General features: G+C 62.6%; 2 protein-coding genes across 2 annotated transcripts; both read left to right on the forward strand.

Annotated features, from left to right (window-relative positions):
* The first annotated feature begins 333 nt into the window (after window positions 1–333).
* Window positions 334–9,620, forward strand: ABCF3 (ATP binding cassette subfamily F member 3). The gene is made up of 21 exons (XM_032193618.1): window positions 334–412; window positions 592–739; window positions 827–906; window positions 1,011–1,063; window positions 2,655–2,752; window positions 2,866–2,988; window positions 3,180–3,446; window positions 3,636–3,716; window positions 4,202–4,261; window positions 4,453–4,509; window positions 4,707–4,729; window positions 5,018–5,073; window positions 5,265–5,465; window positions 5,660–5,736; window positions 5,986–6,030; window positions 6,300–6,432; window positions 6,829–6,917; window positions 7,123–7,214; window positions 7,482–7,614; window positions 7,934–8,021; window positions 8,812–9,620. The coding sequence occupies exons 1-21, from the start codon at window positions 340–342 to the stop codon at window positions 8,968–8,970; spliced, it is 2,136 nt and encodes a 711-aa protein (XP_032049509.1). The 5' UTR covers window positions 334–339; the 3' UTR covers window positions 8,971–9,620.
* A 444-nt stretch (window positions 9,621–10,064) lies between these two features.
* Window positions 10,065–14,579, forward strand: LOC116492560 (PHD finger protein 13-like). Its single transcript, XM_032193345.1, has 5 exons — window positions 10,065–10,205; window positions 11,343–11,435; window positions 11,614–12,229; window positions 12,534–12,572; window positions 12,720–14,579. Exons 1-5 carry the CDS (start codon window positions 10,110–10,112, stop codon window positions 12,944–12,946), a joined length of 1,071 nt encoding a protein of 356 aa, XP_032049236.1. The 5' UTR covers window positions 10,065–10,109; the 3' UTR covers window positions 12,947–14,579.
* Window positions 14,580–14,679: the final 100 nt, after the last annotated feature.

Consider the following 14,679-nt stretch of genomic DNA (forward strand, 5'->3'; position numbering starts at 1 on the left):
TGGGGGGGCTCTGGGGAACAGGGGGGGGAGGAGGAGGAGTGATGGGGACGGGCTGAACCCACCCTAAATGCCCCCTTTTCCCTGGGAGCGTTTTAAAGGGGGACCCCCCGCGCCCCCTTCATCCCCCGTTCAACTTATAGGGCGCCCCGCAGCGATGCCTCTCCCCGCACTGCGCATGCGCGGCCTTCTCCAGGACTCCATTTCCCAGCATCCCCCGCTCCCCACCCCCTCCCTCTCTCCCTTTTCCCGGCAGCCTCCGCGCCTCCTTCCGGGCGTGTGGCGGGGCCGTGAGGCGGCGGCGGGCGGGCGGGCGGGCGGGGGCCGGGCCCCGCTCGGGCCATGGCGTCGTGCGCCGACATCCTCCGCAGCGAGTTCCCCGAGCTGGACGGCGAGGTCTTCGCCTACGTGACGGGTGAGGGCGGCCCCCGAGCCGTCCCGGTACGGTGTAGGGGGGGGAGAAGCGGGGAGGCGTGGCGGAAGGCGGCTTTCCGCCGGCCGTGTCGCGATTGTCCCCTCTCATGTCGCGACATGAGGGAGGTGGGAGGAAAGGGGGGGGTGGGGGGGGGTGTGTGCAGCGCCGTGTGCCCGCAGGGATCCTGCACAGCAGCGGCGGGGACTTCGAGTCGGTGGACGAGCTGGTGGAGGCGGTGGGCGAGCTGCTGCAGGAGGTGGCGCCGGCCGGCAAGGACGAGGGCGCCGTGCGGGAGGTGTGCCAGCGGCTCTTCAACGCCCTGCAGCTGTGAGCGGCCTTCCTCCTCCTCCTCCTCCTCCTCCTCACCCTCCTCACCCCCCTCATCCCCTCCTCACTCCTCTTCCTCGCCCGCAGGGATGAGGGCCGGGCGCAGCGCTGCAGCCAGGTGCTGCTGGACGCCCCCATCCAGCTCTCGCAGATCACGGATGGGTACGGTGAGTGCTGCCCGCTGCGCGCTGCCCGGAGGGCTCACGGGGTCCCCAGGGAGCTGTCATCCTCCTCCCGGCTCCCCCTCGGCTCACCCAGCGTCTCCCCGCAGATTCCAACGCGGACCTGCTGCCGGGGCTGCTGCTGAAGAGAGGCCAGGCGTCGGTAAGCACAGCGCTGCGTCCTTCTCGTAACCCGCTGGGAAGAACTCACGCCTGGGGCTGCGGGGTCACGCTCTGCCCCGTCACCTCGCCCTCTGTGAGCAGCCAGGGCAGGGGTCGTGCTGAGGTGTAGCTGCTCCCTCGTGGCAGCTTCCCTGTGAGTTGTGATGCTCTCGGTCAGGTAAAGAGGCTCGGTGGGAGTTAGCAGCTCGTTAATCTGACCAGATTTGTTTTGCTGTTGTTTCTTAATGGGCTTCGAAGCGTGGTTGTGTCGCTGAGAGCGCGGCTTGCCTGACTTCATGAGGGACTTTGGTTTCTGCAGCAAGGCTCTGGGTTGTGGAATCGGGGTGCAGGGGGTGACCTTGCTGCATGCGGTGAGGGAAGAAGCCCTGAGATGTGATCAGGGGTCAGGGAGTTAGCACGGAGCTGCTGTTTCCAGAGGGCTGTGGGGAGGTTGTCAGCCCTGCTCTAAAAGCGGCTGGGGGTTGTGATTTGGGAAGATGGGGAGCAGAAAAGTTTGGAAGTCGTTACGCTCTGTGGCATGTGGCAGAACGCCCTTGCCAAAAAAGTGTGTAGCTGCTCAGGAGTGGCCTGGGGTGCCCTCTGTGCTGGCTGTGCCAAGGTCTGGGCACGAGGAGGATCTACAAAGCCAGGACATTGGCAGCTGCACGGGGCGGGCAGCGTCTCTGCTGGGTGCTCTGCTGCAGAGCTCTGCTCCCGGGGCTTCACGTCGAGCACAGAACCACGTGCCCAGAGCCGAGACCCAGGGCGATCCCCGCGTGGCTGAGGGGGGCGGCTGGCAGCTGCTGCTGGGTTTGGCGCTGGGGCTGTTGCTCCTCGGTTTGTCGTCTGGCTTGTGCAGCTGCAGCTCGGGAAGGATTTTCAGAAAAAAATGGAAAAGGTTCAGATCCCTCGAGTTTTGGAGGATGGCTTACGGGGAGACTGAGGGAGCTCAGTGTCGTTTATGGGGTGACTTCACCTACCTGTAGGCTGCAAAGCTGGCTGGAGATGCCTGGGAGGGCCCTTGGTCAGCCACAAGCATTTGACTCGATGCAGGAATAAACTGGAGCGGGCTGGGAGCCTGGCAAAGGCCAGAGGCTGTGTTAAAATGCTTGGCTTCTTTTTGCCTTCAGATTTAATTAAACGCTCTTTGGCTCTGTCTTGATTGATCTGCTGCGTAACCTGAGTTAGTTCCAGGCTGGCTAAAGTTTAACAGGCCGGGGAGGGGCAGTGCCTGACGGTAGGGGCTGCGGGGGAGGCGCTGGGGCAGCAGGTCCGTGTTGAGGTGCCTGGGCTGACCCAGAGAACCAGAGAAACTGCCCGTGGGAAAGAGCATTCGGGTTAGGGTCAGCCAAACCCCGTGCTCGCTGAGGCAGAACTGCTGCATGATTTAGGACTTCAGTCCTGAAGTGACTTCCTGGCCTGATTAGCTTCCTCAAAACGAGCTGGAGTCTGTCCCGGTTCCCCTGTCCTGTCTCCCTCCTGCTCTCCCTTCCCCCGGGCAGGTGGGGCTGGCTGAGCTCCTTTCTCTCAGAGTTGGGGTTTGGGGGATTTCGCTGAAGATGCTCTCTCTGTAAACTCTGGTTGTGCCCCAGATGGTGGATGCCAAGAAACTGGAGAAGGCAGAAGCCAGGCTGAAAGCCAAGCAGGACCGGAGGATGGAGAAGGATTCCACCAAGTCATCTGGCCCTCTGTGAGTACGGAGGGTGCCTCCAGCACCCCGCCTGCTCTGCCGAGCGTGGCTGAGATCGGTTTGGGCTCAACTTTCCTGCTGAGCCCCCTTCTCTGTCTTCCGCCTGCCTGCAGGGTCCTCGAGGAGGCAACTGCCAGCCAGGCTGCCAGCAAGAAGGAGACTCGCATGGAGTCCTCAGGCAAGAACAAGTCGTACGACGTCCGCATCGAGAACTTCGACGTCTCCTTCGGTGAGCGGTGAGTGCAGAGGGGACGGTGGGACGGGCCCTGCTGGGCTGCAGGCCGTGCTGAGGTGTGGATTGGAGAGCTCCGTGGTGGTTGCATGGCCTCAGCACAGCCTGGAAAGGTGCTGGGGGGAGGTGGCTGCTGTTTTCCTCTCTCCCCACGGGGCAGGATGAGCAGGGAGCTGTTTTTTTCCCTCCCTGCAGTGTCCTGCTGGCGGGAGCAGACCTCAACCTGGCGTTTGGCCGGCGCTATGGGCTGGTGGGCAGGAATGGGCTGGGGAAGACCACGCTGCTGAAGATGATCGCCAGTCGGAGCCTGCGCATCCCCTCGCACATAAGCATCCTCCACGTGGAGCAGGAGGTGGCGGGGGACGAGACGCCGGCCCTGCAGAGCGTGCTGGAGTGTGACACCACTCGGGAGAGCCTGCTGCGGGAGGAAAAGGAGCTGACGGCCAAGGTTAACGCCGGCAGGTGAGATATTGCTGGGATTTCCAGCCCTTCTACAGCCTCTCGACCACAAAGTCTCGTTGTGAGATCTCTCCCTTCCAGTGGAGGACTCCAGCAGGGCTCGCTTTAGTCCTGCCTGGGGAGATCAGCCTCCCGCCGTGCTCAGCCCCTGACCCCAGTCCATCCCACGTGTTCCTCTTTGCTCTGCTCCAGGGGAGAAGGGACGGAAGGCGCCAGGCTGTCAGAGATCTACGCGAAGCTGGAGGAGATTGAGGCAGACAAGGCCCCAGCGAGGTGAGGTGACCCTGCAGGCACTGCTTGCTGTCTGCTGGCATGGCGAGATGCGGTTTGCAGCTTGGAAGGGTGATGCTGTGCCCCTGGGATCCAGCATGAGGGGACAGGGGCTCTTCTGGGTTAGAAGTACTCGAGCTTCCCCCAGAAGCTGGAGGTGTTGGGTATTTCTGCCCCAAATGGCTTGCGTTGTTGCTGCCGCTCCTCCCCAGGTTCCTGGTGGCTGGGGAACATTTCTGGGATGGTGGTGGCAGGAACTCTCCTCTTGGCCAAAGAGCTGAAAGCTTCTTGGGAATCTCTTGGGAATTCATGTGGGTGCTGTGCCTTGCTGGGCTGCATTTCCCAGCCAAACGCTGCTCTTGGGCACAAAGGGGAGTTTTTGTGCACCAGGGTGGACTTAAGCTATACAGCAGAGTGGGTCAGGACCTGAGGCTGTGCTCTGTAGGTGCACGGTGTGCCACCTTCCTGTTCTCTCACCTTTCCCCCAGGGCATCTGTCATCCTCGCTGGGCTGGGCTTCAACGCCAAGATGCAACAACAGACAACCAAGTAAGTGCCCAGGCTTTGGACAGCGGAGACTTAAATTAAATGGGTTTGGGCAGAACTCGTGCTGTGCCTGCAGGGACGAGCTGTCCGTGGCTGACAGCAGAGAGAAAAGGGTGGTGGGGAGCAGGGAGCCAGGCAGGCGGGGTTGTTCTGATTAAGTTCTAACCCCTGGGTACACCCTTTTCTCTCCTCAGAGAGTTTTCTGGAGGCTGGAGGATGAGACTGGCCTTAGCCAGAGCCCTGTTTGCCAGGTTGGTGGCCAGTTGTTAGCCCTCCTTGCTGTCCGTGCTGCAGAGGGCAGGGGGGCTGCCTTGCCTGGCTGTTCTCTCGACTCAGCCTCTCGGGGTGGGAGGCTTTCGAGGCATCAGGGCTCTGGACGCACGGTAAAACGTGCTTTGCGTTGACCCTGTGCTCTTTTTGCTCCTGATGCTTCTCTTGTTTTCCCTAGGCCAGATCTCCTTCTACTGGACGGTAAGTTGATCCCGGGAGCCCTTCTACCCCTGCCGCCGGGCCTGCCCATGCCCTTGCTGGGTTGGGAACGCAGCCGTGGCCTTTAGCTGCCTGCTCAAAATAGCCCTGCGTGACAGGGCCGGTGCTCGCAGGGCTGTCACTGCTCCCTGGGGATGGCGTGGAGCCATCCTCAGCCAGGAAACCTGCTCGGGCAGCCCCCCTGGCTGCCCACTAGCCTTTCCTATGTAAAAAAGGCGTAATCCAGTCCTCCCAACCCCTCCTAACCTCAGTGCCTCTCTCTTCCCTCAGAGCCCACCAACATGCTGGACGTGAGGGCCATTCTGTGGCTGGAGAACTACCTGCAGGTACGGGGCGGTGCGGGGCAGCACGAGCCTTGGCCACGGCTCCTGTGCGCTGCAGGGGCTCCGGCCCCGTGCTGGGCTCAGCAGCCAGGGGACAGGGACAGCCTCGCGGGCTGCGTGGTGGCACTGGGCCCCGTGCTGCAGCTCAATGACGCTCAGGCTCCCTCGGGTCTCCCTCTCGCTGTCTCCTCCAGACCTGGCAGTCGACCATCCTCGTGGTGTCCCACGACAGGAATTTCCTCAACGCGGTGGCCACGGACATCATCCACCTGCACTCGCTGCGGCTGGACGCCTACCGGGGGGACTTCGAGAACTTCATGAAGACCAAGGAGGAGCGACTGAAGAACCAGCAGCGGGAGTACGAAGCGCAGCAGCAGTACCGTGAGCATATCCAGGTACTGGGGGACACCAGTAGGGTTTGGACACTCTTCTTCCAGCCTTGCCCCTTTCTCCCTTCTTCTAGCGAGCCTCCCAGGCTGCCCTGCTTCCAGTAATCTCTGCTCTTGGAGTTTTCATCGCTGTTCAGTCTTGCAGTGACCTGTGGCTGAACGAGCCCGGGGGTTTTCTGATGCTTTTTTGTCACTTGTAGGTCTTCATCGACCGCTTTCGGTATAACGCGAACCGGGCGTCCCAAGTACAGAGCAAGCTCAAGCTGTTGGAGAAGCTGTGAGTGCCTGTCCTGCTCCCCTCTGGAGGCTGGGGGAGGTGTTAGGTGTTTATGGGAAGAACTGGATGTTCCCAGGTGGTCCCCAGGGCCCTGGAAGGCGCTGTGTGTCTGGAGGGATGGGGGTGGCTTGGATTTTGGGCGCTCTGTCTCTGGTCCGGAGGCTTTGCCTAGGATGAGGCTTCACAGAGCTGGGCTGCTGGTGTGGGGACAGTGCAGGGCTCCTCAGTTACACCTCTTCCCTCTTGCAGGCCGGAGCTGAAACCTGTGGACAAGGAGTCTGAGGTGATGATGAAGTAAGTGTCCCTTTGCTTGGAAGGGACCCGGCTCCCTTTTCGCCCTGAGCTCCTCCTGGGATAACCACTGCTCCTCCTCCAGCACGGGGTCTGGATGGGCCCCCACGCTCAGGCTGGGCTCCTTCTGCGTCCCCTCCTCGTGACCATCCCTCCCAGAGGCCCTGCATGCTCGGGAGCCCCCTTTGCCACCTGCAGTGGTTGTCCCAGGGGGGCTGGGAGCAGGATCTCTGAAGTACCTGGCCAGCTCTCACCTCTTCCTGCCTTCCCAGGTTCCCTGATGGCTTTGAGAAGTTCTCCCCCCCCATCCTGCAGCTAGATGAAGTAGATTTCTGCTACGACCCGAGTCACTACATCTTCCGTTCCCTCTCTGTCTCTGCCGACCTGGAGTCCCGCATCTGTGTGGTAGGTTTGGGACTGCAGGGGAAGGGTGGCTGCGAGGGGCCTTGGCTGTCCCCACTCAAAGCAGGGCCAGCTTCCACGTCAGGTCAGGCTGCTCAGGTCCTTGTCCAGCTGAATTCTGGATGAAATATTCCTCCCTGGGGACATCCGGATGAGGCTGGGACCAATTAATCCTTGGGCTCGAGGGCTGGGGAGGGAACGTGCTCCAGCAGTGCTGTGCCTGCAGCTCCTCAGCGATAGGAACGCAGCTTCCAGGTGGCTGGAGCCACTGGTTTGGCACTCATCCTGCCCCTTCCACTGCGTGATCATCCAGGAGAGCTGAATTCCCTGATCACTGCCCCCCTCTCCATGGTACCTTTGTGGGTTTCATGTTCTCCAATGCTGCTGCTGCTTCTCTAGGTTGGGGAGAACGGAGCTGGCAAGTCGACCATGCTAAAGATCTTAATGGGGGAGCTGGCACCAGTCAGAGGGATCAGGCATGCTCACAGGTACCTGGTAGGGAGGGCTGGGGGACTGGGGGGAATGGTGCAGCTGGGGAGGGCTCTGGGGCTGTGCTTTGGGGTGATGGCTGCTGCTGTGATGAGGATGGGAGCTGCACGCCCCCCTCTTGTGCCCCCTTCCTGTAGCTGCAGCTGGGAGTGCTGCGGTTACAGCGCCCGGTGCCAGTTCCCCGTCTCTCTTCTCCTCCTGCAGAAACCTTAAGATCGGCTATTTCAGCCAGCACCACGTGGATCAACTGGACCTGAACATCAGTGCTGTAGAGCTGCTGGCAAGGAAGTTCCCAGGTGGGTTTTGGAGAAATGAGGAGCTCTGGGCCACTGGAATCTCCCCTGCCACGCAGATCGATTTGTCCCTCAGACAAATTTTTCCCTGCTTGTGTCAGTCAGCCTTTTCCACGCAAACCCTCCGCTCGGGCACTGCCTCCGAGCAGCTGCCAAATCCCTCGGCTGCCTGGCCTTGATGCGGGCCAAGGGCACTGCAGGAAGCTCCAGCTGGCCCCAAGGTCCCGGGATGCTCGTGTGCCATATCTGTGTTGTGCCGTGCTCCCGCAGGGAAGACGGAGGAGGAGTACCGGCATCAGCTGGGGAGCTACGGCGTCTCGGGGGAGCTGGCCGTGCGCCCTGTGGCCAGCCTGTCTGGAGGGCAGAAGAGTCGAGTGGCCTTTGCGCAGATGACAATGTCCTGGTAATTCCCTCCCACACCTGGGAAGTTTGTGCGGGGCCGCATCCTTGGGGCCCTGCTTCACCGGGAGGAAGGGAGAGGAGATTGGGGAGGGAGATTGGCACCTGCTGGGGACCGTGGGGGAGGAGGCAGGCGGTTTTCTGCTGCTGCTTTGAGCTCAGAGGGTGTCCCTGGAGCTGGGCAGCACAGACCCTGGGGCCATGCAGTGCCCGTGGCTGTGGCTTTACGTGGTTAAAGCCATTGCCTCGACTCCTCCCTGCATGGAGGGCCCAGCAGTGCGCAGGGGCGCGGGCAGGGTGCTCAGAGCTGTCTTCTCTTCCAGTCCAAACTTCTACATCCTGGATGAGCCGACAAATCACCTGGACATGGAGACCATCGAGGCACTAGCGAAGGCACTGAACAAGTTCCGGGTAAGGCTCGGCAGCCGAGATCTCCCATTTTTCTAACACTTCCTGCATCCTCCAGCTTGGGTGACTCAGTTTTTCAGCCAGGAGCGGACCATGAAATTCCAGTGGTGGTTTCAAGTCCAGGAGATGCGGTGGGAAGCTGGTCGCATTTCTGCCTTAGCTGTCTGTGCTGGTGGCTTGTTTCACTTGTTGATTTTGGCTGAGAGAAGCAGCAGCGAGCCAGAGCACAGCTTGTCCCCCATCTTGGCCAGCCACCTACGGGCTGTGACCGCTCCCCTGCTGCTGCGTGCAGCGCCCAGCCCTGCCTTGGGGCCCTCGTGGCTGTTCCTCAGGCAGGTTTTTGTGGCTCAGAGCTGAGCCTCCAGGTAGTGCTGTAATGAACCCGGTTCTTGCTGTTCTGTACTTGCCCGGGTTAGGTCATTTTCCCTACAACAGAAAAACGAGGTTACTCAGGGCCTTGTCCTGTCAGCTTTTGGCTGTCGTTGCCTCCAACTAGAATTTCCATCCTCAAATTTTGTCAGAGGTCCAGAGAGCCAGTGGCAAACCCCGTGCTTGCCCTCAGGGAAGGGAACCTAAGCATTTGCTGTGCACGTGCCTCCTCCGCACCAGATCTGTCCATCCCAGCTGAAAGCAGGAAAGCCCTTAGGCAAGGCCGGAATTGGTGGCTGGCTGTGAAGCACCGTGCCTCTCCCCAGTGCAAGTGGAAACCTGAAGTCCTGTTTCTGGCTGGAAGGGCACAAAGGACCACATGCGGGGTCCCCTCAGTTCCTTTTCTCTCCTGCTGCGTTCGCAGGGCGGTATCATCCTGGTGTCCCACGACGAGTGCTTCATCCGCCTGGTGTGCCAGGAGCTGTGGGTGTGCGAGAACGCCACTGTCACCCGCATCGAGGGCGGCTTCGACCAGTACAGAGACATCCTGAAGGAGCAGTTCCGAAAGGAGGGTTTCCTATAAGCGAGGCCGGGGGGGGCCCAGCCTGCCCGAGGAGGCTTCGGGCGCTGCAGCCTCCAGCCGCGCCGAGCCCGGCGGAGTGCCGAGGAGGTGGCACGGACCCCAGCCACGCCATCCAGCTGCCACCCGAACTGCTCTCCCCTCCTGCCCGGCCGCCCGTGCAAGGACAGCGAGGGACCGGGAGCCGCGGGCGCTGCTCCTCGTGGGCGCTGCCTGCGCCGTGCTCCAGGCCTGGGCCGTGCCTGGAGCTGCTGCTCCGCTGGGATGAGGAAAGGAGGTGTCCCCCCACCCTGGTTGTAACTCCGTGCTCGCGAGGGCAGGAGAGGAGCTGTTCTCCTTTCTTCGCTTACCCCCACTGCCTTTTTCTTTCTTTTTTTTCTGGTTAACTGGTGCGCACTGGTCAGATTCCCACACTGTGTTTCTCTCCCCAGCTCTCCTACGCTCCCGTCCCCTCTGCTGCCCGGGCGGGAAGCGAGACCTTTGCTGCTACAACCACCCCCAGCCTCTTCCCAAACCCCTGGAAGCACCGGGGGCGAGGGTTCGCTTCGCCTGTCCCCCTCCCGGGGGGCTCGCCTGCGTGCCCCCACGGGGTGCGGGGTGCGAGCGGGCCCCTCCAGCACGGGGGTGGCGGTGTAAATAAAAGCAGAACGCTACTCGGTGTGCCTCAACGTGTCCTTGGGGGGGGGGGGGGGGAGATTTTTTGTTTTAGGGTCGGGGGGCTCGCTGCCAACCTCAAACCTCAGGGGGGTGGGTGGGGGCTGGGGGGGGGGCACTATGAGCTTCACCCCCTGGATCCGGCTGCGCTCTGCGGGCAGCGGGGGCTGGAAGCGAAGCGGAGGGGACCGGGGGGGACCCTTAGGGGGGCTTCATCCCCCGGGGGGGCTTCATCCATGGGGTTTTTGGGGGGACGGGACCCGCAGCCAGGCGCCGCCTCCGCCTTCCCCGCCGCCCCCAGGTGGGCCCGCCCCTGCGGCCGGGGCGGTGCTGGCGGCCTCGCTCCGACCGGCGGCGGGCACCGAAAGGAGGAGGAGGAGGAGGTGGAGGAAGAAGAAGAAGGAGGAGGAGGAGGAGGAGGAGAAGGAGGGGGGAACCGGCCCGGTTGGGGTCCGCTGCCCGCCGGTCCAGCCTCGCCCGCGGGCGTTATGAGCACCGGCGGGGAGCGGCCGTGCCCCCGCGGCCGGCCAGGCTCGGTGGGGAGCAGCCCCGTGCCCAGCCCCGGCTCCCCGGGGCCCGAGGAGGTGAGCGGGGGGGGGAACCGGCACCGGGACCGGCACCGGGGGGGGCACCGGGACTGGGATCGGGACCGGCAGCGGGACCGGGGAGGGTTGGGGGGTGCTGGGGGGCGCTGCGTGGGCGCCCTCCCCGCGTGGCCCCGGGGGGTGTGTGGGGGTGTAGGGGATGTGTGGGGGTCCTGTGGGGTGTGTTGGGGCTCTGAGGGGATTTTGGGGGGGGTCTCGGCGTGCTGTAGGGCGGGGGGGGAGCTGCGCGGAGGTGCCCCGGGGTGGGGGTGACCCCGCGTGTCCGCCGCCGTGCCCGGCAGCCGTGTGGGTGTGCGGGCACAGAGGGGGGGGTTATGGGGTGGGTGTGGGGGTTTGGGGGGGATTTGGGGTATCGGGGAGGGGGGGAGCAGAGCCCGGTTCCTTGCGGGGCGGGGGGCGGCCGGCCCGGGCAGCCCGGGAGCGCGGGCGCCATCTTGGGAGCGATCAGGTGTCGGCGGGGACCCCGGGCGGGGAGGGGACGGGGCTGAGGGGGGGGCACCGAGGGGGAGCCCCCCACAACCCGCACCGGGCCCCAAAAGGGTCTGGGGGATCGGGGGGGGGGTCGGGAGCCGCCGTTCCCCATCCGCAGGAGGGGTTGGGGCCACGCGAGGAGCCCCCGCCGCGCTGCCGGTACCCCCGCTGCGGGGGGGGATGTGGGGTTTTTTGAGGGGGGAACCCCAAAAATAGACCCCATACAGCCCCCCCGGGGGCCCACCCGGCACCGGGGGCAGTGGGGGCACCGGGCAGCCCTTCCCTGTGGGTCCCTTGGCACACCGGAGGGCGGCTCCCCGGAGTTTTATCTCCCAGACTTTGTCCCCCCCCCGGGGGTCTCAAGGGGTCCCCTTTTGGGGTGTTCCCCCAGTTGCTGGCCCCAACTGGTCCCAGTCCCGTTCCCGGGGCGGGGATCCCGGGGCGTTGAGTCAACGCCGCGCTGTGGGGTTTCTGCCGGCTGTGGGTGCGCCCCTGCCATAAATGAGGGTTTTAAGGAAGGGGCCGCCGCCGCCGCGCTGGGTTCGGGATGGGGGGGGGGTAACGGGGGGACGGGTGTTGGGGGGACCCCGGTGTTTGGTGCCGGGATGGGGCGGGGGTGTAACCACCGAGTGCCGTTTGTCGCAGCCGCTGCAGAAACGGCAGAGAACCGTGGAGGATTTCAACCAGTTCTGCACCTTCGTTTTGGCTTACGCCGGCTACATCCCCTACCCCGAGGAGGTGAGTGGGCTTGCGGGGTGATCCTCCTCCCTCTGGGTGTCCTGTTGGTACACACCCGGCTCCTGATCCCCCGCTGGAGGTCGGGGAGGGTCATTCTCCATCCCCGTTCCCTTTCTCCGTACCCCGAATGCCCGCGCTGTGGTGTCTCCTGCTAGCCCTGCCTCTCCCCTGCTTGCAGAACGAGCCCTGGACCCACGGCGGCAGCATGAGCCCCCAGAACAGCACGGGGAGCACGCAGGACAGCGATAGCTGGGCCTCCTTGCCCTCCTCCGACTGCCAGCTCCTGGCGGACGACAGGAGGAGCAGGACGGCCGTGGCCAAGGGGGCTGCGGACGGCAGCCTGCTCGCCGACTGCCCGGCCTTCCCCGCCGGCTTCTACGAGATCCGACCCCCGCAGAGCAAGAGGAAGAAACCTCCAGCGAAGAAACTTGTTTTGGAGCAGGAGGTGGAGAAGAAGGCGCCGCCGAGCGCTGGGAAAAGCTCGGTGCTGGACCAGGACCCGGGGAAGGAGCCGGCTGCACTGGAGGGACAGGTGCCTCCTGGCAAAGAGCCGTTCTCGGAGCCCCCCATCGAGCCATCTGGGGACCCCCAACCCAGCGCCCCTCTGGAGGAGCCCCTGAAGGAGGAGAAGGACTGGCTGCACGGAGAGCAGGGGGCAGAGAAGCCCGCAGGAGATGAGCCGCAGCTAAAGGAGCACGAGCAGTGCTCTGGAGGCGCGAAGAGCCCCAGTTCTTGTAGTACCTTGGACCAAAGCGAAGGGGAAGATACAAGCAGAGGGAGCTCTCAGCTTGGTGGTGAGTGTCTGGGGAGCGGAGCTGTGCTGTGGTCAGTGCCAAATATCGTCCCTGCCTCAGCCAGAGCTTCCCACATGGGATGTGGGGAGAGCTTGCAGGTGGTCCTGGCCTCTCCTGGTGAAGGGCTTCAGAGAAAGTCAGAGGGAGCTGGGATGCTGCAGAGCAAGGGCGGGGAGCTTTGGAGGCTCTTTAGTACAGTGAGTGGTACAGACCTGAAATGGGGAGTGGGGTGTAAGGGTGCCTTACTGATCCTTTTTTTTTTTTTTCTTTTTTTCTTTTTTCTTTCCCCCCTTTGCAACTTCAGCAGTTGAATTCGCAGCGGCTCCCAACACCAAAGCAGAAGGTGAGTGGGGGCTCTCCTGCTCCACTGGCTGTGGCTTTAGAGGTGGTGCTGTGCCCTTGGAGGCTTTTCCCTGGGGGGCTGCTCAGGCTGCAGCGGGGGGGTGCTGGTGAGGTGGGTGCTGAGCGGTGTCCCTCTCTCCCCGACCAGACGACGACGCCTGGGATCTGATCACCTGCTTCTGCCTGAAGCCCTTCGCGGGGAGGCCCATGATCGAATGTAACGAGTGTGCCACCTGGATCCACCTCTCCTGTGCCAAGATCCGCAAATCCAACGTGCCTGAGGTTTTCATCTGCCAGCGATGCCGCGACGCCAAGCAGGAGATCCGCCGCTCGAACCGAGCTCGGACGGTGCCCCGCAAGCGGTTCTGTGACTGAGGCTCTTCCAGAGCAGGGAGGCTGGGGGGCCCCTTTTTAAACCGAAGGCTGTAGCTCAGTCTGGCTAGACAATCAATGCACAGTAACGGCAGGGGAAGGGCTGGGCCGCGGTGCTGGGCTGTCCCCCTTGCTCTTCTGCCTCCTGGGAGCTGCCGTCCTCCCCGGGGGCCGCGTTAACCACAGAGCTCGGTGACCCCAGGGGCGTGGGGGGAGAAGAGCCATGCACTAGGTCGCTCAGAAACATCTCTGTCCTTGCACAAACCTGGCTCAGTGCCTTTCCCCCAGGCCAGCCGAGGAGAACCTAGTCCAAATAGTTTCCCTGTGGTGTGGTGGAAGCTTACACTTATCCCGAGATGTGACTCCCCTTCCTCCTTTTTCCTCACCGTTGTCCTTTGCCTTGGGCCTCGGGGTGAGCTGCGATGGCAAAGCCCCAGTGACCCGATCCTCTTCCAGCACAGAGATGCAGCCCAGGCAGGCTTCTTCCATGCAGTGTGCCCTCTGGGATGGGAGGGAAGGAATATTGCTCCTGCCAACACCTGAAGCAGACTGGGCTGCTCTTCCCTGGGGGTTTGGTGTCCCACCTCTGGCTCATCAGCCTTGTAGGCTGCTCAGGGGAGGCCCTGCCCCTGTCCGGTGGTGCTCCTGATTTTGGTTGCTGTGCACAAGGCCCCAAGATAGTCCGAGTAGATTGTTAGACGAGTTGTTCTTGCCGAGGAGTCCTCCTCGGTTCACATTCTCCAGTTGCACTGAAGTCTCCTGTTCAAAAGGGATGTGGGGTTTGTGGTAGGAGACCCGAACGGTTACCCACAAAACTGGTAGGGCTGGGGAGCCCTAGAGAAAGGGGAGCAGGGGAGGTTTGGGTGGTTTCCATGTTTTCCAGTTTAAAAGAATTGAACCTTGTACCCTGTGGCCACCTCCTGCCTGCAGGTGAAGCATCGGCTTAAGCAGCAGCTGGATGCTGAGCCCTGGGTCCGATGCAGCCCAGGTGCAGGAGGGCCTTGCTTCCGAGCGCTCCCTCCTGCAGAGAAATTGTTGGTTTCTCTTTTTTTTTTTTATTATTATTATTTTTTCCTGGACACGTAGAGTGAAGTCTGATATCTTGTCAAGAGCAGGCCCTCAGCCCCTTCTGCTATGCAACTGCTGCTCCGGAGGCACGGGGCCTGCCCGCTCCAGGCCTCCTCCAAGTTTCAGAGCGGAAGGGTTTTTTCCCCATCACCCTCCTCCCTCTGGGAGCGGTGTGTGTGTGCGTGCACCGACGGTCTGCTCCCACCTCCTCCTCCTCACAGCCCCTCCAAAGAGCCTGGCCCGCGTGCCTTCTGCACTTTCCAGGGGGGGGACACAGACCCCGACTTGCCAGTCCCATCACTATTTCTCCTAACTGGGTTCTTTCCTACTTGCACATCTGGTTACTGTGGGACCACAGGCTGGGGGAGGGTGGGGGGCAGCCCCCCGCCACCCAGCAACCCCCCAGGCTCGTCCCTGTGCCTCTCCTCCTGTGGAAAGCCTGGGCCCCAAAAGTGCTTTATGTTTTTATAGTTACTTTGTATGGATATGTAAAATAGCAAAATTCTGGTCCTTGCCCTGTGGAGTGTGGCTGGAGTCGTCTGTATATAATAAAGTACTTTTGCCATAACGGGGGTGGCTTTGGCGTATTTCTCCCTCCCCTGGGTGAATTTTGGGGTGCTCTTATGGAACTGGGGCAGCCCTGTGGGGCTGGCACCTCCAGGCTGCCT

This window comes from Aythya fuligula, chromosome 9 (assembly GCF_009819795.1).
Source record: "Aythya fuligula isolate bAytFul2 chromosome 9, bAytFul2.pri, whole genome shotgun sequence".
In the NCBI taxonomy this organism is placed as follows: Eukaryota; Metazoa; Chordata; class Aves; order Anseriformes; family Anatidae; genus Aythya; species Aythya fuligula.